The 25,244-nt window shown below is 37.7% G+C and overlaps 1 protein-coding gene across 6 annotated transcripts in view; it reads left to right on the top strand.

The window, feature by feature from the left end:
• Nucleotides 1-25,244, top strand: part of PPFIA1 (PTPRF interacting protein alpha 1) — an 87,459-nt gene that overhangs the window by 56,684 nt on the left and 5,531 nt on the right. Inside the window, exons 17-29 of one of the 6 annotated variants that reach the window (XM_024218089.3) lie at nt 2,284-2,435; nt 3,522-3,694; nt 4,378-4,471; nt 9,169-9,180; nt 12,041-12,122; nt 12,250-12,450; nt 15,222-15,284; nt 18,519-18,694; nt 18,779-18,876; nt 20,074-20,249; nt 20,885-20,953; nt 22,845-23,010; nt 24,437-24,507. In XM_024218089.3, the coding sequence (XP_024073857.2) occupies nt 2,284-2,435; nt 3,522-3,694; nt 4,378-4,471; nt 9,169-9,180; nt 12,041-12,122; nt 12,250-12,450; nt 15,222-15,284; nt 18,519-18,694; nt 18,779-18,876; nt 20,074-20,249; nt 20,885-20,953; nt 22,845-23,010; nt 24,437-24,495 (1,521 nt within the window). In that variant the 3' untranslated portion in view covers nt 24,496-24,507. The remainder of the gene's footprint in view (nt 1-2,283; nt 2,436-3,521; nt 3,695-4,377; nt 4,472-9,168; nt 9,181-12,040; nt 12,123-12,249; nt 12,451-15,221; nt 15,285-18,518; nt 18,695-18,778; nt 18,877-20,073; nt 20,250-20,884; nt 20,954-22,844; nt 23,011-24,436; nt 24,508-25,244) is intronic. The other 5 variants (XM_024218091.3, XM_024218092.3, XM_024218090.3 and 2 more) reach the window with 5 other exon arrangements.

Raw genomic sequence — 25,244 nt, forward strand, 5'->3', positions numbered from 1 at the left:
CTGCATTTTTAGTATTTAATTTCATTGTGTTTTGCATTTTTCTGAATGAAAATAAGTGAAGTAATTTGTTTTTTTGTAATTAGGCATAAGTATCTCCCCTATGCCTATTGGAGACGATAAAGTTGTACCTTTTTTTTCCCCTCCTGTTACTGTTCTAATATATTAGTACTCTAAAATATTTGACAGTTTTTGAATTACTTGTTAATATTTGACCGGTCGATTGACCAGTTATTTTTGGATCAAATTCCCAAACCTACCTTAACTTTGGATTCTACATTCTTTGTTTGTAATACGAAGTGCATTGAATTTTTGATACTCAATTTTTTTTTGCCTACAAGTCCTTTTTTAAAATACTGAGCCAAGTACAGTGTAAATCTGTTCCCAAACTATATGAATGTAATTTTTTACCAGTATCAGTCTGATATGATTATGCTTTATGTACAACTTCAGTTAATGAACAATCTTTGATCTTTTGCTCTGCATACTGTTAAAGGTTGGGAATGTCTAAGAGGTGAGATTCAACAGATTTTGGTGAGGGTGGGGAAGAACAACTATTGGTGATAGACTGGGCATATTCATTCCAACAACCTAAATGTAAGTTACCTCACGATACTGCTGCCAGAGTTCTGGACTTCAGGATTAATACTGTAATGTTTCTGCTTATATAAAGCCTAGAAAAGGGAACAAGATTCCAAACTGGCTCAGAATGAAGTGTGTTAAAAATTCATAGGATCTAACTCAGACAACATAGAAATCTCAGTCCCTGCTTTGAGTATCTTTGGTTATGTGATCAAGGGATCGCCATGCATCTGAAGAAGTGGATTTTTACCCACAAAAGTTTATGCCCAAATAAATCTGTTAATCTTTAAGGTGCCACTGGACTCCTTGTTGTTTTTGTGGATACAGACTAACACGGCTATCCCTCTGATACTTGTGATCAAGGGAGAGTCTTTGCCCAAGTAATCTCATTATTAAAAAAAAAAAAAAAAATCAAAACAAAACTTAATTTACTGGTTTTCTTGCTGAGAATTTTTTTTTCTGTTTTCTTTTTTAATTTTGCCTTGTAGGGTGAAATATTTATCCTCTAAAACTGCTATTTAAGTATCTACAGTATTTCCATTATAAACCTAGATTTTCAAGTATATGGTAGTCTAAATATTTTGTAGTTGGAGAGCATCTCAGCTTTCTTCCACATATGTTCTGCTATATTATCTTCTCCCTAATGTGTTTTTGTCTGTGCTAATGCTTTGAGATTGTGCTACAGGAGTTTGCAATAAATCTGGTTTCTCTTAATTTCTTTTCTTTGCATGCATCTGTCAGCCTAGTGATTTAAGGAAACACCGTAGAAAGGTAAACTCTTTAGCCACTTAGTTACGTTCTTTTGCTATGTCATTCACCATAAAGTATTAGTGTAAATGAGATTCCTTGCAAGAGTTACATATTTGTGAATAATTGCAAATTATTTCATGTTCAGATTTAATCTCTGCTATTAAAAATATTAAATTAATGCTTTTTAATGATGTTGGGAATAAAGAAAAGAAGAGGAAGAAGATCTGCTATAGAGGAAGCAATAATAATTTAGCTTGAGATACTTTTACCCCAAGTAAAGGGTGTAGTATTTTATCCATTTGCAATAGCCATTCCTCTATCTCTGTAAAGGCATACTTGCGTTGAATTTTGAAGATTACCAACACACAATTAAATTACTTAGTTTGAATTTCTGATCCTCATCACACTTGAAGGAACTCCATAAGTATTGACATATGGATTCCTGATTTCAAAAAATTGTGATTTAAAACATCTAAGCCCATGACATCTAGAACACCTTCTTTAAAACTCTTCTAGTTCCTCATAATTGGAGTTTGAGCAATGCTTTACTTGGCCCTCTGTCTTGGTGGCTTTACTGAAAGAACTAATAAGGGTCGGGTGTGTATATATTGTAATATTAGCATACATAGTTTTAGGGAGTTGTTAAAGGGAATGTATACTTGCTTTGAGCCCTATTTGCTGGATAGGGAGGCAGTGAATTCTACATAAGATTGCCACGGTCCCATGTCCAGCAGAAATATTAATTCAACAACACTGGTTGTCTACAAAAATAAGAGGAAGTTCAGAGAGAATGAAAAAGTAGAAATGATGGCCCCAGAATAAAAGGGCTGGGAGAACCGTATCACTATCAAGTGAAAAAATAATCAAATACATTCTTTTTATTCTTTGTACAGTATTAATGTAGGATTCATGCTAGAAACTAAACCCTAAAGTTTTCATTCTTTTTTCCCTTAGTCTCCAGTTTCTGGAGAAGAAGTACGAGATGACAAGACCACAATAAAATGTGAGACATCACCACCATCTTCGCCTCGATCTCTTCATTTGGATAGAGTCCATAAAGGAGCTTTGCATACATTGAGCCACGAAGACATCAGGGACATAAGAAAGTAAGTAAGCAAGATGGCAGAAAACATGAGGTTAATATTCTGATAACAGCTAAAGTTCAGATTTTTAAAAAGCTGATTGACTACAATGATTCAGATCATGCAAGTTTTAAGAAATTGATTTTTAAAACTTCTGAAAAGACAAAGTAAATGGAGAAGTCAGAATAATATGACAGTTGATTTGCTAAAGTTAGGCCTGGTCCACACTACCCCCCCACTTCGGACTAAGGTACGCAAATTCAGCTACGTTAATAACGTAGCTGAATTCGAAGTACCTTAGTCCGAACTTACCGCGGGTCCAGACGCGGCAAGAAGGCTCCCCCGTCGATGCCGCGTACTCCTCTCGCTGAGCTGGAGTACCGGCGTCGACAGTGAGCACTTCCGGGATCGATTTATCGCGTCTAGACAAGACGCGATAAATCGATCCCAGAACATCGATTGCCTGCCGTCGGACCCGGAGGTAAGTGTAGACGTACCCTTAGTCTGCATAAGCAGTCCCCTTAGCACATTCATTACTAGCAGTTGGTTTTCTATGGGGAAGTTTTCAAGTACCGGCGGTTTGCCTTTCTTTTTATCACTTTATGTAAAAATGCATATTATAGAGAAGAAAGGTAGATGAAAGGAAGCTGGAATTTTAATTTATTATGCAACTCATTTCCAGATCTGTGGCTTAAATTCAACCTATGATCTTCTGAACTCGGTAGGGAATCTGACATCTAGTGGATTGTAATTTACATAACAAAAGATATACAAATAACCTGCAGTTGCTTGACATAGGTCAGTCACCCTAATAAGATCTCTTAATAAGAAAAGGGGTGAAATGTTGAGACATTGGATGTTGTCCAGTGTGTTTTTTTATTTTTTTTTATGCTCCATTTAATCTTTTGATACATCTTCTGGTGATGCTTTTCACATCTTTTGTGACAAGAAATGTTTAAAAACTGGAAATTAATTTGCTGAGGTAACTTGACAGTCTTCATTAGCTTCCACCAAAACCTCAAGTTGCCATAAAAAATGTAATGTGCTAAAAGTGGGGATTATTTTGTGTGTGTTCTTTTACAGACTAAAAGAAGTTCTTTTTCTCTAAAGTTCTACAGGTTCTCAAGATGGGCAAGTAAGCAACCCCAGTAGCAGTAATAGTAGCCAGGATTCCCTTCACAAAGCCCCTAAAAAGAAGGGGATCAAATCCTCTATAGGTCGCTTATTTGGTAAGAAAGAAAAGGGTCGACCTGGACAAACCAGCAAAGAATCTTTGGGACAAGGTTGGTTTGTTATCTTCTAACTAGTGTATTATCAATAGTATAAAAGGAAGGAAAGACTTAGGCCATGTCTACACTTACCGGGGATCGATGCTGCTGCGATCAATGCAACAGGGGTTGTCTTAGCGGGTCTACTGAAGACCTGCTAAATTGACCGCAGAGCGCTCTCCAGTCAACTCTGGTACTCCACCAGAACGAGAGGAGTAAGATAAGGCGACAGGAGAGCGTCTCCCATTGACACAGCACGGTGTTATTCACGTAGTTGGAGTAGCGTAACTTAGGTTGACTTACTGCAGTAGTGTAGACGAGGCCTTAGTCTCATGGTATACATTTGTAATGTGTTTTTCTAAGTAATGTTTATTTTAGATTCTAGGTGCATGACATGTGGAGTGGGGAGAGAATAAAGATATTCTGAAATGCTTGTTCATGTCTCATATTCAAGTACTATATGCTTTAGTGTATCTCTGGGAAAAAAAGGGCTATCTTTTTAATTTCTTCTCCTTATCGTATGACATTAATAAAATGAGTTACCGATAGAAACATAATTGGACAATTACTGCTGATTAGTAGCATTACAAAGTACTAATTACTTTGTTCAGGAATATGATAGTTATGCTGGTTTATACGAATACATTCAAGGTAAAATACAAAAAATGTCACTAAGTACCTATTTTTATTCCTTGTAGTTGGCTTGGCAGAAACAGACAATTCATCTCAAGATGCCTTAGGACTCAGCAAACTTGGGGGACAGGCAGAAAAAAATAGAAAACTACAGAAAAAGTAAGTTATCAAATATGTAATTTAGGTGAAATGAATAATTTCTTTGTTTAAAGGAAAAATTCCAAACATTATGCCTGATGCAGTATCAAGCCTCATTAAGTTTTGCAGACTTATTTTTTACATACATCTCCAATATAGTGTGTTAAAAATGAGTTGTGATCTTGGCAAACCTGATGTGATAGCGTTTAGCACTAAAATCACTACTGTAAAAAATGAGAAATGAATTTTGGAAAAGTAAAAATGGACTTACTAAAAAACATGTCTTGAAACAGAGATGGTCATTTTAAATTTCTGCTCTTGAGGTTTGTTCCTTGTGTAAATCGCTGGCAAGAGTCCAAGAAGTGTCTGGCTGCCAGCTGAGAGCCACATAGTGCAAGCCTCCCTTCTTGGAACATTAGGGATCCCTAGTGTGTCCAGCAGCTAGTTCTTTTTAACAATTGACTATGAAGCAATTCCTTTCTACATAACTGCTGCTACTCATTTTGTCTGTTCACTAAATTTATTACTTAAGATTTTTCTGTTTTTTCTTGTCTGCTCTCATGGCTTTTGGCAATTTAAAACTATTCATTTTTGCTATTGGCGGTGCATTTAGCCCCAGAATTTGTTTTGGTGCATTAGTTTGCTGAACGCTTATCTGCCAGTCTTCGGATATACACCTCTACCCCGATAAAACGCGACCCGATATAACACGAATTTGGATATAACGCGGTAAAGCAGGGGGGAGCCCCGGGCCCTTTAAAGCGCCACCCGAGCCCCACTGCTTTACCGCGTTATATCCAAATTCATGTGGAGCCCCAGGCCCTTTAAATCCCCGCCGGAGCCCCGGCAGTGATTTAAAGGGCCAGAGGCTCTGGCCGCTGCGGGGAGCCCCAGGCCCTTTAAATCCCTGCCGGAGCCCCGCTGCCAGAGCTCCGGCAGTGATTTAAAGGGCCCAGGGCTCCCCGCAGCGGCTGGAGCACCGGGCCCTTTAAATCACCGCCAGGGAAGCCGGTCCAGTCCAGCACGGCGTATCGGACCGGACTGGATATAATGCGGTCTCACCTATAAGGCAGTGAGATTTTTTTGGCTCCCAAGGACCACATTATATTGGGGTAGAGGTGTATCTAACTTTGAGCTGGATGTGTAATTTCCAGGTTAAGGAGACACACCCATGCTAGCTCTGTTCGCGTAGCATGCTAAAAATAGAAGTGGGAGCCGTGGCTGCCTTGAGTAGGATCCCATCTGAGATGCTAGATATGTATTGGGGCAGCTAGTCCATCCCACTGCTCACGCCTCCCTGGCTAAACTTGTGTTTTTAGAGCATTTAGAGCTAACATGGTTATGTCTCCTTGAGCTGGAGATTACACCTCCAGTTCGAAGTGTAGATGTGCTCTTTTAAGTGACATATTTTAAACAGCAGTCATTTTTTGCCTGGTTTTGGAATCTTTCCAATAAGTATTAAGGTACAATTTTTTTTTTCTGTTTTGTTTACCTTTTAAAGATGTACTACATCTTGTGTTGTTCCCAAATGAACCAGGCAGCAGAGAGGTAGCAAAGTCCATGAGTGCAGAAGGCAGACGAGATCGTTCATGGTAGTAATCTATGCCTGGATATTTAACTGGCAGAATAGAATACTATTGAAAACTTGAATAGGTAGGCAGAATTAGGATTTAATTGAGTCCTTCCCACTCACCCTCTTAATAAGATACTAGTTGGCTGTCATTATGTTGTGCATTACAAAAACAAGAACATATATTCTTTACATATCAATAGTATTACTGTTTTTAATCCACCCAACTATCGTTTTCCTCTGTGTCAGAAACTAAGCTAAATTGATTTGAGGTCAGTTATGGATGTCTTGCTTCATCTTCAGGAAGATTAGGTAGTAAATGTGCAAGAAGCAAGCACATTAGGATTCATTTTCATTTAAAAGGGAAACTCTATAGTGCTGAAAATATTCTCTTAAATTCAGTAGCAAATAAAAGAAATGTATGGTTAATTGCCAAGAAAATTGGCAACATTTTTATTTGAAAAACGTGAATATTGGTAAATATATTTTGACTGTCATGGCACAAAGAACTGTTGCTTCTGAAATTGCTGACACATAGAATCCCGCCTTGTGACTAAATTCTGTTCTAATGATTTTGATAGTTTATGGAGTTTTCAGATATTACCTCTACTTTCTTGAAAGAGAAATGTTAACCTAGCTCAGGGGTCGACAACCTTTCAGAAGTGGTGTGCCGAGTCTTCATTTATTCACTCTAATTTAAGGTTTCGCGTGCCAGTAATACATTTTTAAGAAAGAGACCTTCTAAAAACATTAGTGTATAATCTATAACTAAACTATTGTATGTAAAGTAAATAAGGTTTTAAAAATGTTTAAGAAGCTTCATTTAAAATTAAATTAAAATGCGGAGCCCCATGGACTGGTGGCCAGGACCTGGGCAGTGTGAGTGCCACTGAAAATGAGCTCGCATGCCGCCTTTGGCACACGTGCCATAGGTTGCCTACCCCGGCCTAGCTATACCACAGCAGCACTTATTACCATAGCTTTTTGTCTTTGCTCTTTTTTTTTTTTTTCTGGAAAATGTTCTTGATTTAGATAATTCTCAATGCCAGCTAAAATTTACATTTTGCAAAAATAAGAACCAGCAAAAACATTCACACTCAATTCTGGCTGACTTCCACCATCTCAAAAGCTACTTCTTGCAGGTGAAAAATAATCATTTTGCTTTGAAAATTAATATGTACTTGCTTCCTGAACTGCTTTTCAAAATTTTGCTACCATTGCCGGAAACTATATTCAATTCAGATTATTGACAGTTATCCATTTACTGATTTTTTTTGAAAATATTTACCCGCATTTGCAAGTATGTTACAAGCATAATCTAACTAATTCTTCAAACAACCCCTTGATGTTTATCAGGTGTTGCATATCAAGTTATAATTTACAAATGACAAATCCGAATTGGAAATTGTGGCTTTCCCAAGATCAAAATGTAGGATTTCAGAACCTCTGATTCCCAGTCCTGTACACTCAGTGAACACATTGATATGTGCTTACTGATCAATATGATGAGGTTTTCATAGTAAATTTCAAAATGTAAAGAGTATTACCGAAAAGACATAGGTTGTCATAAAAGCCTTGTTATGCTGGTGGAAATATGTAGCAAAAATGTACATTTTCTTTACTTTTACTGCCCCACAGGGCAAAGTGTAGGACTCTTCAATCTTATATGAGTAGGGGTCTAACATATGGTTGCCAGTTGTCTGGTTTTGAGTTGGAATGCCTGGTCGAAAAGGGATCCTGGCGGCTCCCGTCAGCAGTGCTGTTAAAAATCCAGTCAGCGGGGCTAAGGCAGATCCCCGTCTGCCCTGGCTCTGTGTGGCTCCTGGAAGTGGCCGGCTCCGGGTCCTAGGCGGATGTGTGGCCACGGGGCCTCCGCGTGCTACCCCGGCCCCGAAGCTCCCACTGGCTGCGGTTCCCAGCCAATGGGAGCTGCAGAGCCAGCGCTCGGGGCGGGGACAGAGTGCGGAGCCGCCTGGCCACATCTCCACCTAGAAGCTGAAGGGAAATGCCAGCCACTTCCGGGAGCCGCCTGAGGTAAGCGCCACTCAAAGCCCGTACCCCAGCCCTGAGCTCCTTCCTGCACCCAAACTCCTTCCCAGAGCCTGCACCCCCGCCACACTCTGAAACCCTTGGCCCCAGCCCCCCCCCCCATCCTTGGCCCCGCACCAGAGCCCGCACTCTCAGTTGGAGCCCCCCCACCGTTATCCCCAGCCTCAGCCTGGAGCCCCCCCCAGCACCCTGAACCCCTCATTTCTGGCCCCACCCTGGAGCACACACACCCAGCCCAGAGCCCTTACACTCTCCTACACACCTGCCCCAGCCCAGAGCCCCCCCCTCACACACCGTATCCCTCATTTCTGGTCCCAACCCGGAGCCCGCACCCCTAGCCAGAGTCTTGACCCTCTCCTGCACTCCAACCCCCTGCCCAGCCCGTGAAATTGAGTGAGGGGGGGGGGATGGAGTGAGCAGGGTTGGGGCCTCAGGGAAGGAGCAGGGGGCGGGGCAAGTGTGTTCAGTTTTCTGCAGTCAGAAAGTTGGCAACCCTAATCTATCATTCTTCAAATCACAGTACTATACTTTTATCAATCCATTCCAAAAACTTGCCAAAGTGCACTGAACATAGGAAGCAAAAATATGTTAGAAATAATTAGAGAAGATCCATCGCCATCTCAGTGGGAATAATCATAAACATGAAAAGGATCATGTCAGAGCAAATTCTCAAGGCTAATTGCTCAGTTTCAAAAACATGTACACAGTGAAGAGTATCTGAGTGACTCAGTAAGATTCCATACGCTATATTGAAAATCAACAATATTCAGGTAGCTTTTATTAAAAGGATTAAGAATTTCATTCTTTCTGAAACCTTATGTAACTGTAGCAGCAGTGACTAAAAAGCTTCTTTGTGCTTATTTTGTGTATCACTTCATATCTTTTTTTGTTTCTGTATACACAATCTCAAACATGTTTGCAACAGGCATTGTTACCATTTTATTTGAAGGCTCTATTAATAATCCTATGTTTAAAGAACTGAATTACATTATTTCATTCTGTTTGTTTCTATATTTGTGTTATGAGTTCAGTTTAATTGTAGTTTTACATTTTTCCTTCATTGTTTTATTTCCTTATTATTTACCATTTGATGTGGTAGTGCAAAATCAGGGTAAGTTTATATTTAATTTATTAGGATTGTTGTGGATGTGTGAGAAATTTGTTTGGAAACTTGCTTTGATTTTAATGATGTATTAAAAGCCCTAATTGTTCAGCAAATTAAATGCATGTTTTTACAAGAGGTGATGTTTCTATAATAGGCAGTGAAATGTTCTGCTGAAGCATTTATAGTGAAAGCTTGTTAACAGTAGTTGTTAAGGCATTGACAAAAACAAAGCCGTTTATTTTACACTGCATGCTGTGAATGTACATAATGTGAATTTCAGTACTTCATTTAAATTATAAAACTGTACAACCTTACTTAATATGATCTAACAATTTTAACTCTGTTTTGGAAAGCTGTTTATTAGTACTAAATTTTTCAGTTTTGCTGTGGTTGTCCATTTGCAAGGTTGACTATTGTGCTTTATCCCATGAGATAACTTCATGCTTTTTCTTGCTTAACCTACATTGTTTCTGATTGTGTTGCATATGTCACCTCTCCATTCTGCGAATGACACCAGTCTTGCTACCCTTTTTAGCATCTTCAGCACTGTAGTGTTAATGCTTTTTCATACGGTACAAGTAACAAAATAATACAAGATTATTGGAAATTGATTCCTTGCATAGGCAATGGAATTTTGTAATTTCCTGGAATTTTATTTTGACCTCACCCCTTAAAATTTGCAAACCCATATGCAAAATTGAGTGTACACAGGTGATGGGATGTGAGTCATAGATTACATGGCAATAGGGAACAGGATGTATCCTTTAAAACTGTTTAATTCCAAATTTTTAAAAAAAGATGCAGAATTTCTTTACAAAATGTAAATAGTTTTGGACTATTAGCTGTACTTCATTAATTAAGTAATTTCAGCCTTAACTCTTTTTTTGTTGGTTTTGTTTGCAAATAATTATTTTAAATAATCCATTTTAAAAACCAGGATTTTATCACAAAAGAAGAAAATAACCTGTCAGCTTAAGGTATTATTTTCTGGATGAGTACTTGTTTTTTGCTTGCAAGGTTATTCTCAACCTTACTACTATCGTCTAGTTGGGACTTCAGTTGAGTATTAAATCTTTCCTGGGCCAATACATTCACCTAAAAAAACTATAGGCGAAACAATAAAATCAATGATCTGTCTGTTGATTGCCAACGACTGGCTAATTTTTTTGATTTCTCATAGTCTTGACACTTTCATATATATGAATAAAATATAAGGCTTTTCTGTACTCTGACCATAATTGTTACATTGCAGAGCTGTAGTTGTACTATAGTAATCTTGTGGCTGTAGCATTCTAAGACTTCCTAATTTTGACAATTCCTTAAGCCTAGAATCATTCAATATTATAGGTCTAGAGGTGTAGACATTGTTTGCTTTTGATGAACACCTATTGACTTAAATGGAAAGAGATCATGAGTATGTAGCCAAGGATACAGTATCTTGTTACTGCACATATATTTTTAATGGAATACTGTACCAGAGATGGAGCTGGATTAGTAAAGAAAGTTCTTGGTGACTGTTGTATTTAAAAAATGTATGGAGATTCATTCATGAGAATAACTGGTCCAGATTTATAAGCTGGATGAACAATGGGGAAGAAGAAAAAGCAAAATTGAAACATGTTACAAAATTCATCCAATTAGCTAGCTCTAACTTTGGCTGTTTAAAAGTATACTGCCAATGCACAAAATCATGCTGTCAGTCTAAATTTATTTTTTGTTGAATTTTTCTCTCTTACCTTTAATTAAATATAACATGCAAATACTGTTGCATGGTATAAATGCCACATAATGCAAGTTCTCATTTGCCTGTTTACTTGTGTCTAATTGTGACAAATGCAGGTTTTGACCACCTTTGGGACCTCTTCAACTGCCTTCATAATGTGTACAATAACTACGTGCATACTGTAATGCAAATAGTTGGGATTGTACTGCCCATACTCTAGCCTTAGTCTTTTTTCATTGCAAGCGGGCAAATCCTGGTAACTTAATGGACAAAACTGAACTTCAAAAGACCTTGCATAAATTCCATCTGGTGCAGAATGCAGTTGCTTAGGATGTCTGAAATTATTTCCTTGTTGTAGGATTCAACAATATTGATTATAATTTCTTTAATTTAGAAGCCATTAAAGAGTCCCTGTCCAGTAATATTTTAATGCTATGTATGTATATTAGAATCCAAAAACCCAAACATAATGTTAGTCCAAGTTCTGTTTTCAGATATGTGAGTGAGACTGTATAAGCTTAATTCTCCCTGGGGAGGATGAGGAGGTATAAATAAGTGGGGAAGAGAGAAGTTGGGGAGTATGTCAGATATTTTATAGAAAACCTAAAATGAAACTTTTTAAATTAGTGTTTACAGAGGGTTCCTATGACAAAGCAATATGTTGTAATAGTTGTAAAGCATATTAATTCACTGAATAATAGCAAATTTGCTACATAAGCAGTAAGTGATGTCTGTTTTAACCAGTCTCTCACCAGCATAGATTGATTGTTCTCAACCTTTTCTACCAATCCACCTCCAAATTACATGGGACTCACCTCTCATTTAGCAAAATGGTAAATGGGCAGGGTGAACACAACCATTTGGCGCATGTTTGCAAACCCCTGGCACAGAGCATTTTCTAGTTCCAAAAAAGCAAGACTTAGCATTTCTGCCATACTGAAATTTTACGTTGAACATGCCATGCCACATTTGCTATGGCCCTGTCCTCTTTTCGGGTATCTTACAGTGTCTGTAAGATTGTTAAAGGAGAAAAGCTGGATGAAGGAAACAAAATACTGGTGTTTAAATAAATGAAACTTAGAGTTTAAATGACTATTTCAATATTACTTTCTCTTCATTTAATGACTGTTTTTATAATTTTAGACATGAATTGCTTGAAGACGCTAGAAGGCAAGGTCTGCCTTTTGCACAATGGGATGGCCCTACTGTGGTGGTGTGGCTAGAGGTAAGTGATCCCATTTTAAAAGATAAGGTACCTATACAGGAGAGACTTGTAGCATTTTTAGTAACTTGAAGATTTGAAGAAACATATATTTACATATACTACTGACATATTATTTTCTATTTGCCAGTTATGGGTAGGGATGCCAGCATGGTATGTGGCCGCTTGCCGAGCAAATGTGAAAAGTGGTGCCATCATGTCTGCCTTGTCTGATACGGAAATACAGCGTGAAATTGGAATCAGTAATCCTCTGCACAGGTTGAAACTGAGGCTTGCCATTCAAGAGATCATGTCACTAACAAGTCCATCTGCCCCTCCTACGTCAAGAACGGTAAGAAAAAAATTGGAAGTAACTTAAGCTAGTGGGAGGGAAATCACTACTGAAACAGCATCAAACATTTTTTTTTCTCTGCTCTGTTAAATACAGAAATTTCTTCAGCAGACTCCAGAATTCTAATTGAAGAATATTGTGAGTGGGAAATTTGAGTTTTTAAGAGAAATTTTCAGAAATGTACATTAAAGTGCAAAGGACCACATAACAGTTTAAAAAGAGGAGACTTTTAGTTTCCAAAAAACTCGTGGAATAACCATCATATTAGCTTATAATAGATCTTACAATATTCATGTTTTTAGCAGTAAAGTAAAGCAGACACTGTATGCTATTGCAGAAGTTAAGCGAAGATGTCTACTGATTTTTTTGTTTAGGGAAAGATTAGCTATTTTTCATTTCAACATGACAGTCTATTTTAAATGAGGGAAATATTAAGAATAGGTATAATTTGCCAGGTGTATATTGTATAATTTTTTGATTAAGGACTATAACATACATATATGTAACTGTTGTAAATTAAAGGAAGACTTCATTTTAGAATTTGTAAAAGATTGAGTAAGTTGCTATCAGAGAGAAATTAAATCAGCTGAATGGGTGATAAGAATTCTGAGCAATGGCATCATCTCAGTATAATTGATCATTAAGGCTGCGAGTCTATCACAGAAGTCGCGGATTCCATGACCTCCGTGACTTCTGCAGCAGCTGGTGCTGGCTTAGGAGCTGCCCGAGCCGGGCAGTGCCTGGGCCAGAAGCAGCAGTTTGGGTGTGTGGGAGAGGGCTGGGGCGGGGTGGGGGGGCGTTTACCTCATGGTGGGGGGCTCCCCGGCTCCCACTGGCATTGCCCTACAGCTCCTAGGCAGCGGAGGGGCTGAGGGGGAGGGGGCTCCACGCTGCCTGTGCCCGCAGCTCCCATTAGCTACAGTTCCCAGCCAATGGGAGCTGCAGCAGCTGGCTCTTGTGGTGGGAGCAGCGTGCAGAGCTGCAGGGACGCAGAGCTGGGTAGGGAGCCCCTGCCAACCCTCCCCCCAGCACCAGCAGGGGTCCCACTCCCGGGCCACATGCCGCCCCCCAGCACCAGCGGGGGTCCCGGGCCACTTCTTCCAGCACCCGCAGTGTCCCCGGACCGCCGCCGCCCAAGTTTTAGTCACGGGTATTTTTAGTGAAAGTTATGAACAGGTCACGGGCCGTGAATTTTTGTTTACTGCCCGTGACCTGTCCAGGACTTTTACTGAAAATACCCGTGACTAAAACGTAGCCTTATTGATCATGAACTGTGACTATTGCCATGAGAAACTGTCTGTGATTTTTATGGGCTCCATGTGGGCATAGTGGTACACCTGCATTTAGCCAGTGGCAGTATTGGGGCTTGTAATTGGCATGTTGCATATACGCTCTGAATTTTGCTGGAGAACTGCCATGGTTTAAAAACATTTGAGTTACTTTGCATAATTTAAAGTATTTCTATAATTGCATGAGACATTCCAGTAAAAGGAGAGGGTTGCATTGATATAATTGTATTCTGTCATGTACTGTTAATGAGAGGCACTGACTCCTCTTGGAAAATATTGGAAAACATCCTGGGTAAAGGATATTCTGATTTATTTTCATTCCCCTTTTTATGTTGCTAGAGATATTGTTCAAAAACAAACCTTTGTTGTTGTTGCTGATGACTTGTTTGTTTAATCTTAAGTCAAAGAATATTAACAGATCATTATGCCATAATGGGATGTGTTCAGAAGCAGCAGACAAAATATATTAATGCAGATGTTAGTAACTTAGGAGAAAAAAAAAGTAGAAAAATTCTCCAGAAAATAAATCAGTATAGTTAGTTTTAAATACTATGGCTTTTTAAGTACTATGTTTTTTTTATACCTTTTCCATAAGGTAGCAATGTTTTGTAAAGTAGAATGTCTTTTCTATTACGGAATGGGTTTTTTTGGTACTTCCTTACTTAGTGGGCTTATGCAGATGTGGAAAAATTTGTTCCAATAATAATAATAAAGCCATCTTTGTTTATAAAACCAAAATCAGATTCACAAATTATAATTATGCTGAATCTTATCTCATCCTACATTCATATTGCACCAAATGATCTATTTACTTAAATGGGAGTGTTATGGATCTTTGTCTGCATGATCATTCTGACTACTGTGTAGGAAAATATTTCTGGAAATATTTCAGGCTTGAACAGAGAACAAGTGGCTATTGCACAAACTGCTTTATAAGTATTGGTAATAATTTTAGCAAAATACATATGACATTTAGTAGATTAGTATCACTCCTCACTGAAAATAGTGACTAAAAAAAAGTTCAAGAATACTTTTAAATGTGCAGAATTACAAAAATGTTTAATAAAATTAAAATTGCAGTTGTGTTAGAATGTTGTCCAGAAGTACATGTAACACACCAAAGGAAAATTTGTAGTTAAGAACAAATAACTTATAAAAGGGACATTATTAAAATGAATATTTTAGAATTTTGTTCAACATTACAGTTCTTGTCATAGTTGATTTGTTAATCACATCAATGTAAACTATTTAGCACACTTTGTAATTGTTAAATAATCTTTGAAGGGAGATGCCCCATGTCAGTGCACCTTTTATTCTACATTATCATTTTAAGTAAATTTGTACTTCAGACTTTAGAAACCATTGCTTTTGCCCATGCCTGCTCCTTATATGTACCTATTGCTTATATATTCTGCAACCTTTCCTCTTTGTTACTGCTTTCCTTTCATTGGATGTGATTGGTTCACTGTGGGGTCATATTAGACCACGGGAAATGTCTGGGTAACACATGAAGAAATGGAAAATCTTACAGCCACGCCACAAACGGTTAGTTACAGCACTGCCACTTCTGTTCCTTATAGTGCTTTTCCCACTTTTTAATTGCTTGAATCATGTGCCTTTTAGTCTTTCAAAAGAATGAAAGTATTAAAATAGCTCAAGTATTTGGATTATGGCTTCCTTTGGTTACTAACCCTATATGAAACTATAATTCACACTTTACTCTTCTTTTCCCTCGGGGACAAAAAAAAATCAACAATGATTCTTACTGAAGGCAGACTAACTGTATTGTGTGTACAGTTTATTTGCACATAAATTTCTTCTTTACAGAAAACCCAATCAGTACAAGCATTTTCCTACTTCCATTAAATTTTATATTTTGTTTTTAAATGCATGTTGCTTGCATTCTTTAGATTTTTAGCATGCCATAAAGATACTGCATCTGCTCTGCATCTTTAACTTTGCTCTTAATACTAAACTTATAAATACTAATATTTGTGTGTTCTTTTGCTTTTCTAACCACATAACATCAGGAAGATGAGGAGGGAAGCTGGGCTCAGGTTGGAGATTTTATGTAATTTATTATACAGTATATGTAAAGCAACACAATGCAATTAGAGCATGAATGATAATCTTTGTTTTCCTCTAATAATGTTTTGATGATCTAAATTTGTAGATATTATTACTAACCTTATAAACTGGCAATGTGATTCTCAGACTATATTTTGTAGTTCACTCATTTTAAAATTTGCTGATGCATCATGAACAAATTTGAAAAAAAAAACCATATTTTGTTTAGAAGTTAAGACTATCATAATACAGTGGGCACTGCACTAAGTCTATAAATAAAATATTTTGTTTTTCTTTCCTCTTTCCAAGGCTATTTAACATAACAGGAATGTTCAAAAGTCCTGCTTATTGTTTGTTACTTAAACTTTTTGTCCTCTGTGACATTATAACAAGTTAATGTGAAAACTGTTCTCTCTTAAACTGTGGTCTATGACTTTGTGGACTGAGCAGCAGAACAGACCAAATGGTTAGAGAATTGATTTAATACAAAATAACTCCTTATTGCATCTAAAGCCTGGAATGCTATGGAGATGCTGGCTCTGTGTCAGGCCAGTGGTTCAAGGAAAATATCTGCCTGTTATGGAAGACCCTAATACAATCTCACTGTTACCATTATCGCTGGCCAACTTCTATTATCATAGAGATGCTATGTCCAGGCACAGTGTGTTTTTGTGTCACCAATATAGTCCTGCTTGCACAGTTGTTCAGTCTCAGATCTGTAGTAAATCCCATTTGTAGCCTCAACTAATGAGATGGAGTCTGTCCGGGGGGGGTGTGTGTGTGTGTGTGTGTGTGAATATAATATATTATTATATAGAAAAAGGATAAAAAGTAAAATAACTGAGGAGAGCTTCTTTAACCCAATATGTTTGGGCTGTACAACTTCTTGTTTCCTCTCTGGCCTCCAGCACAGTCCTGTTATGGAAAGTATAATTTCTTCTTCGAGTGCTTGCTCATGTCAATTCTATCCTAGGTGTGCGCGTGCGCCATGTGCACAGTTGCTGGAGATTTTTCCCTTAGTGGTATCCGTAGGGCTGGCCCTACTGTCCCCTAGAGTCCCACCCACATGCACTGGTATAAGGGGCACCACCGGATCTGCACCCTCTCAGTTCCTTCTTCCTGCCAGTGACGGTTGCTTGGAACAATCTTCTTGCTCTCACAGGGCTTCCCTAACAGAGGTCTGTATCAAGCAGAACATTTTTCTGCCTGTCTTCTTTCTGAAGCCTCACAGCATTGCTCAGGAACGGAGGCTACACACATTAGACGTTAGTTGGGCCCTGGCCTTCTATATCGAAAGGACTAAGCCCTTCCGCAAGTCTATGCAGTTTTTTGTAGCTGTGGCGGACAAGATGAAAAGACTACCAGTGTCATCTCAAAGAATCTCATCCTAGATAATCACCTGCATCCAGGCTTGCCACGAGCAGGCAAAGATTCTGCCTCCAGCTATCATGACAGTTCATTCCACAAGAGCCCAGACTTCATCAGCAGCATTCCTCATGCAGTTACCAATCTAGGACATCTGCAGGGCCGTGACATGGTTGTCGGTTCATACCTTCTTGTCCCACTATGCCATCACCCAACAGGCCTGTCGTGATGCCAGTTTCAGGAGAGCAGTGTTGCAATCGGCATGACTGTAAACTCCAAGCCCCCCTCCGGGGATACTGTTTGTGAGTCACCTAGCATGGAATTGACATAAGCAAGCACTCGAAGAAGAAAAAGCTATTACTAACCTTCTGTACCTGTGTTTCTTCGAGATGTGGTGTTCATGTCCATTCCATGATCCGCCCTCCTTACCCCTCTGTCAGAGTTACTGGCAAGAAGAAAATGAGGGAGTACAGAGCCAGTGGCACCCCTTATACCGGTGCATGTGCGCAGGGCTCCAAGAGATGCTAGAGCCGGCCTTATGGCTACCAGAAAGGGAAAAATCTCCAGCAACTGTGCACATGGTATGCGCACCCCTAGCATGGAATTGACATGAGCAACACATCTCGAAGAATGACAGTTACGCAAAGTTAGTAGCCATTTTATTAAAACCCCTTTAAACTACTTTTCCAGCTCAAAGCTTAATTGGAGTCAGACACCTAACTGCGCTTTGAAAATCTCCCCCAGAGCTTGTCATTCAAAGACAAGGAGCCTTCAAAATAGGGAATAGCAGTTACAGCTATGAGCCCAGAAAAAGAGGTTTCGTTTTTTGTGTTTTTTCACCAGTATCAATTCCCCAAACTCCTGTTAATATTCAAAAGTCTGCAGTGAATTTGGCTGTCTGAATGGGGGGAGTACAGGAAAATAAAATACATTACACCACGTCAGAAAAAAAATTATTTTTTTCATGAGACATGGTGTGTTCAATATCTCATCAGTTATGTTATATTTTATGGTGTCAAACTGAATTTGAGGAACATGCAAAAAGTCATCAAAATTTGATACAAAAATTAATGGAAATTTTACTTATTCTGAACATTTTTATATTCCCTTTTTTAAATAAGCATCCTTTTTCCAATGAAAAGATTAAATGTAAAGTGGCAAAGTTCAACTCAAAACTTTCATGGTGTATTTTTTCCAAACTAAGAGGTACCAGTTAAAAAATGGAAGGCAAGGCAACTTTTAAAAATACTATATACTAATGTGAAGTTTAGGGAAAGACATTGTTTAGTGTTTCTTTGCTTTTGATATGAGTAAATCACACTTAATTCTTATTTTTTTTAAAAACAGACTCTAGCATACGGTGATATGAACCATGAGTGGATTGGCAATGAGTGGCTCCCCAGTTTGGGGCTCCCTCAATACCGCAGCTACTTCATGGAATGTCTTGTTGATGCTAGAATGCTAGATCACTTGACTAAGAAAGATCTCCGTGGACAACTTAAAATGGTTGACAGTTTTCATAGGTAAATAGACTTAAAGCAGTCTTCATCATACTCTTGATTAAGTGTTCTAGCTTACCCCTAAATATGTTTTTCTTTTCCCAACAGAAACAGTTTCCAGTGTGGTATTATGTGTTTGCGAAAATTAAATTATGACCGAAAAGAACTTGAAAGAAGAAGAGAAGAAAGCCAGAATGAAATAAAAGGTTAACTATTTCTGTCTTGGCTTCACTTTAGATTTTAAAGTCTTCCCAGTAAGATGCCTCAAAATTGCATTACTTTAAAATTAAGTCAATTACTTTAAATTGGAAAGTATTATTTTCATGGCGTCGTAGAAATGCCATATGGAAGCGACCTATTAGTAGGGCCCTCTGTAGTCTACAATTCTGTAGCTACAGAATATGCCATAGAACCCACTGTAGAACAAATGCGCTGTGAAATGAGCTTTCATTTAATTTTGTTTCTAACCCTTGTTGTTCTGAAGAAAATTTTCCAAGCGTGAACTAAAGAAACTGTTTTATTTCAGAAGACATCTCTGAGATGACAGTTGTCCCCATTTTTTCAGTAACTCTGAAGCCTACAATTATCTGATAGTTTGCAAATATTAACCATTTTGTTACTGTTTGTTTTTTTTTAAATGAAAAACATACAGTTAATTTGTGAATACTGAAGAGGGGATGGAGGTAGTGGGGAAGTAGGAGTAGGAATTCAAGCCCACACCTTACCTCCTGCATTCCCAAGGAAGAAGGAAGATCAAATGCAGTAGTAAGCTATAGGGAAAATCACTCTGTTTTTAAAGAACTGAAATAACCTATCAGTATAGAATTGCCCTTGCTCTCCAAGGATAGGAATGTCTAACCGTTAAAGGGGTTTGTGGGCTGGAAAGAGCTTCTCCACCCACATAAGTGCCAGGCGAAAAGGTGCAGTCCATGCAGTCTGAGGAGCACAAGGACTGCTCCAACCATACTTCCTCACAGGCAGGGAGGAGGGTGGGCTATATCTCCCACTTCTCCACACCCACCCATAAAGCAGGACAGCGTAAACTGCAGTAAATGAAGAGGTGTGGCAATGAGCACTGTCTCCCTTTGCTCTGTGGAGCACAGGAAGGAATTCTGTGTTGTCAATAAAAACATGTGCTGCATATTGAAAATTTAGAGACCGCATAAAATGAATTGAATATCAAATTAAATAACCCAAATATTTGATACTTCTTTCAAGCAGATTTCTCCCTCTGAACTCTCCCAGAGACTGGTTGGCTCCATATCACCCCTTGCTGTGGCCTGTGCCTAAATGACGCAACTGAACCTTATGCCAATGTAATATAGAAGAAACAAGACTTGTAGTTATTTGTATAGACATTTTGTTATGCAGTTTTATATAGCATATTTGTTTTTCTTCTTTAGATGTTCTTGTATGGAGCAATGACAGAATGATTCACTGGGTACTGTCAATCGGTCTTAAAGAATATGCAAATAACCTTATAGAAAGTGGAGTTCATGGTGCACTTGTGGCCTTAGAGGAAACTTTTGATTTCAATGCATTAGCTTTATTATTACAAATACCTACTCAGAACACACAGGTAATAACTGTAATAACTTCATGTCTGCTGATTTTTTTCCCTAGCCATTTTAATAAACCATATTGTCATACAATCTAATTTTATGTAAGCAAGTAATTGTTTGTCAACTGTAGAAATTTTAAAAATTGAATGTTATCTATAGTATGTCTTCTACCATAGACTTGGAAACATATCACAATAAAACTTAAAATTTTCCATAATTTCTACCATGTGATCTAATTAATTTATTTGTATTTGAACAGGTTTGTTTTCTCACAGCACATCTTCTCCTATAAATTGGCCTATCCTTTATTATCACTTATTTGTCTCTTGTAATACCCACGGCGTGCTAGGTGCTCTGTAAATACAAAGAAAAAGCACTCTTTTCACTGTGCAGTCATTAATTTTGCATCTGATATCATGAATTTTCGTGACACAGATATAAGATTATGACTGCACTGAAATCCCCCCTTAAATGTGTAATTGCAGCTTAGCAAGTACTAAATTAATGCTATATTGCACAATACTGTGATGATAGTGTTACCATATATTCATTTTATAATGTGAACATAGGAATAGTTTTTTAAATGTACTATAGATGCTTGTGGTTTGTTGGCTTTTCAAGACTCACTTTAATGCCTTTATTTTTAATTTAGGCTCGTGCTGTTTTGGAGAGAGAATTTAATAACCTTCTTGTTATGGGCACTGACAGGAGATTTGAAGAAGTGAGTTTTGATTTATTGGTCTGTTTGAATTTGCATTAAGAAGAAGCCTGATCTCTGATCAACCTATTAAAATGAAGGCATTTGGATTGGATAGTCTCTTTAAACTATTACTATACAGAGAATGGTTTTTAAAAAGTGGAAGCCTTAACTTGAATTTTCTTATCTTTGTGAGTTACTGTATGTATTTTGTGTATATTTGGCTCATATTTAGACAGAATTATTCTGAACTTCAAAGTGTGATGTGCTCAGCAAATTTGTGTTGTCTGTAACTTTAACCATAGTTAGTGCCAGAGAATGCCTTTTTGTCTGAATCCATCTCTCTTCCTAAAATAAGTAAGTGAGGGACTACTGACACTCACTTAATAAGTCATAGTATATATAGGTGTGTGTAAGCATGTAGCTCCGCCAATGTACCTAGCCTTAATCTGCAGCACTCCTTCTATTCTAATTCTGGGTCTCTCTTGAGCACGCTACTAGTAGGCTGTTGGCTTTATAACTTGTAAAATGTAAACCAAGATAAAATTACCAAATTCTCATATACTTTGTATCCTTATTCAATTTATGATCTGAATGCATTTTTAAAGCAAGAACATCTTAGTTCTTAAGTAATGTAGGTGAAAATATCAGAGGGGTAGCCGTGTTAGTCTGGATCTGTAAAAAGCAACAGAGTGGTCCTGTGGCACCTTTAAGACTAACAGATGACACCCTTGTGCTCTCTGGAGCAGGGTCCCTACCATAATTTAGACAACACAAGGGGCAAGGGGGTGTCTGTCTAATTTGCCTCCCCAAGCTGCACTATAGGCTGCATCACTGCCTAGTTGGAATCTCTGCCTTGCTTTGTGTTGCCGCCCCACCCTGACATGCCCCTTCTACCCTCAGTTTACCCTCTAAACTACGGCTTGCAAGGGGGGTCATTGGAAAGCACCTTTACCGCTGTCTTCCGTGGTGACTGCACCAGAAAATCTTCCCACAATATAAAAACGAGCTCTTAAGGCACTTTTATGCCACTCCAGCCTTCCTATGCAGCACAAGGGCCAGAGCAAATTATGGGGGTCTTGCTTTAGGAATCGATATTTGCATCCATTTTAATTCTAAATCCAAAAGAAATTGAGATTAAAAACGGACATTCAAAACGTTTAACCAGATCAGTTGTAGTGGGTTGTGATAATAAATATAAACAATCCATGGATATATATGCACATAAACATACAATATCCAGTAGAAAAAAATTTTGTATTTCACGGGCAGGGCACCAGCTGTCTTGGTTAGTAGGTCCAGTGTCATTCTTGTGAATTAAAAAACATAATTTTTTAAGCTGTAGATGCACTACTAGGGAGTCAGGGGGAGGGGAGGAAATAGTTCAATTTGAGGATGCACTCTATTCCACATAGCCCTATTAAAAGGTTTCAAATCACTTAAAAATGAAACAATGCATAAATTAGGGAGGTACTGTAGTACTATTGTGGTTTTGTACTGTTTATCGTTCACTTTCCTCTAATCTTTTGTGCCCTACTGCTATATTTCAATATAGATATTCCAGCAAAAGTGGAATTTAAGAGGCCAAAGGGATTATTTAAAGTAATTTATACCTGGTTGTTAATGTTCCCGAAATATGTGTTCTCTTGTCTTCTCTTATAACCCTTCCATTTACTTCTCACTAGTAGATTATATGGCATTTGTGAATTATCTTAAATCCTAAATCACAAATATACACTAATGTGCAGTTAAATTAAAGATAGGCAGCCAGATCTTTTGTTCCAAGAAATACTAAGCACCTTGACTCGGATAGACGCTTGGAGTTGTGGGGAAAGATATTGATCCTGCTCTAATTTTAATTTATAGTAAATAATCCTGTTTTTAGAATTACTAATGATGCTGATCAATCTGACAGGATGATGATAAAAGCTTTAGACGAGCACCTTCGTGGAGAAAGAAATTTAGACCAAAGGACATAAGAGGCTTAGCTGCTGGATCTGCAGAGACTCTTCCTGCAAACTTCAGAGTTACCTCCTCAATGTCTTCACCTTCTATGCAGCCAAAGAAGATGCAAATTGATGGTACAAAAACTACTTTGCTATTTTTAAGCATTAACTTTTTTGCTTGAGGTTGTAAGTGAATTAAGTAGCCAGAATCTTTTAATTTTAATCTGCATAAAAGCATCTGCCTTGTGCATGTTTATATGTGTAAAACTTTTTATTTCAAATATAGGTTTATTTTTGTAGTAACTTGTGTGAGCTTTCTAGCAGATATATGGTTCCTTTTCAGGTTTTTTTTTCTCTAGGAAAAGACTAGAAGGTCTTTTTAGCTAGGATATACTTTTTCCATATCTCTGAATATGGAAATAAGATGACATTCCATTAACTATTTTACTGATATTTTCTTACCTTGTGAAAAGGGGGCAATAGCTGTACATTTCTAATTAGTATTGATAAGAGCACAAGTAAAGCCTAGATGTAAGGTAGTGCAGTAATGTCCATTGATAAGAATTACTGGAAAACAAAAATAAAAGTAGGAAATTTCATCTTAAAAAAAGGGGGCGGGGGGCAAAAAATCTGAGGTTATTTTTATACAGCATAATGTAGTAGTAAAAGGCACCGTTTTCTTTTTGCTTTGTAAATCACTTAACTATTGAATGTATTTTTAAGATAAATTAAGTTACAATACAGTTTTACCACGGGTGTGGACTTCATTAAGAGCCATGTGTATGTGCTTGAGAGCAGAATTTGGCAAGATATAGAAAGGTAATCGTATCTACATTACAAATATAATTTTTGGTAGCATATGAGTAAGATTTCTCTTTAATTTTTGGTTTTACAAAGCACAGATAAAAATCAGTGCTTGCCAAATGGAAAATTTTATTGGTGATGGAATGTACCAGGCAATTGCAATTTGAGAACTTCCTTTGGTCAAATTTGGACCAAAGGTCTTTGGTAGTGTGCCTATTTTGTTTGAACACTTTAACTAAATACATGAAGTTTAAGAAGAACCCCTATATATTACACATAAATATTAAGAATGTTAGTGGGATGCTTAAAATTTTAAATATTACTCACTAGTGTAAAATATCCAGTCCAGAAGTTCTTTGCACCATATAATGTTTAACTTGATTTAAATGTAAAATATTAAACATTCACATTCTAAAAATTCAAGTTTTCTTCTGTGCAGTCAAAAACAGAGAAATCTTGTAAAGCAGAATATTAATAGTTGTACTTCTAGACATGATGATTCACTTCTGCCATTTACAGTGCCCTAGCTTGCATGAGTATTGTTTTATTAGGAATTTTTTGTCAAGCTAAGCATTGAAACTGGAACTAGTAAATAGATGAACTTAAAGTTATTTTAAATTCTGCTTTTCTAATTTATTGTAACCTTAGTTGAGCGTGTACAGTAGCTGTAATCACATTGCTGTGTGATTATTTTTTTTTTTGAAGACTAACTGCATGCTGTGTTCTGCATGTCTTCCTTCTATGATTGTTGAAACAGGCAATGTATCAGGAACACAAAGGCTGGATTCCACTACAGTAAGGACTTACTCCTGTTAAAGGCGTCTGTTGGTGAGTAAAAAGGATAGGTATAGCAGTAAAATAGGCCACTTTGTAGAATATACATTTTAAAGTTTAAACCAAATCCAAAAACTATTAATATCTAAATGTGAAAAAAAAAACACTAATCAGTTTAAAATATAAATACTACATTGAGAATTTTAAGGTGGTTCCTTATAGCTAAGGCTGTCAACCTTTACATAATATAATCCTAATTTTAAAGTTAATTTGCAAAGGAAAATAATTGGTCTTTTTCTTTTTTGTTCCTTTGATATATTTTTAAAAAGGCATGAAAGGATTTTTCTGCAAAAAGTGTTAGATTTTTGGTCATCTTTACATTAGGAATTCAGGCCTTATCTACTTTGATTTTCCTCAAGGACTTTATAGGGTCAGCTGGTAGTCCTAGCTGGATTATGACATCTCAAACACCGAGAGAGTGAAATCTGATTTGAGAGGGGCAAGTGAATAGTTTTCATTCAAAGTGGGCAGAGTACGGTTGTTCTAGTTTCAGGGAAAAAAAGAGGTAATGGGAAAATTTAAGTAAGGGTATGTCTACGCTTATCCGCCAGATCGACGGGCAGCAATTGATCCAGCGGGGATCGATTTATCGCGTCTAGTCTAGATGCGATAAATCGACCCCCGAGCCCTCTCCCGTCGACTCCATAAACAAACAAACAGCATAAACAAACATCTCATAATGCCAACCAAAGTAAAAAACTTTCTACATTTGTGAACCCAACCAAACATCT

The sequence above is a fragment of the Terrapene carolina genome, unplaced genomic scaffold, assembly GCF_002925995.2.
Source record: "Terrapene carolina triunguis isolate 2854851 unplaced genomic scaffold, T_m_triunguis-2.0 Scaffold96, whole genome shotgun sequence".
Taxonomy (NCBI): Eukaryota; Metazoa; Chordata; order Testudines; family Emydidae; genus Terrapene; species Terrapene triunguis.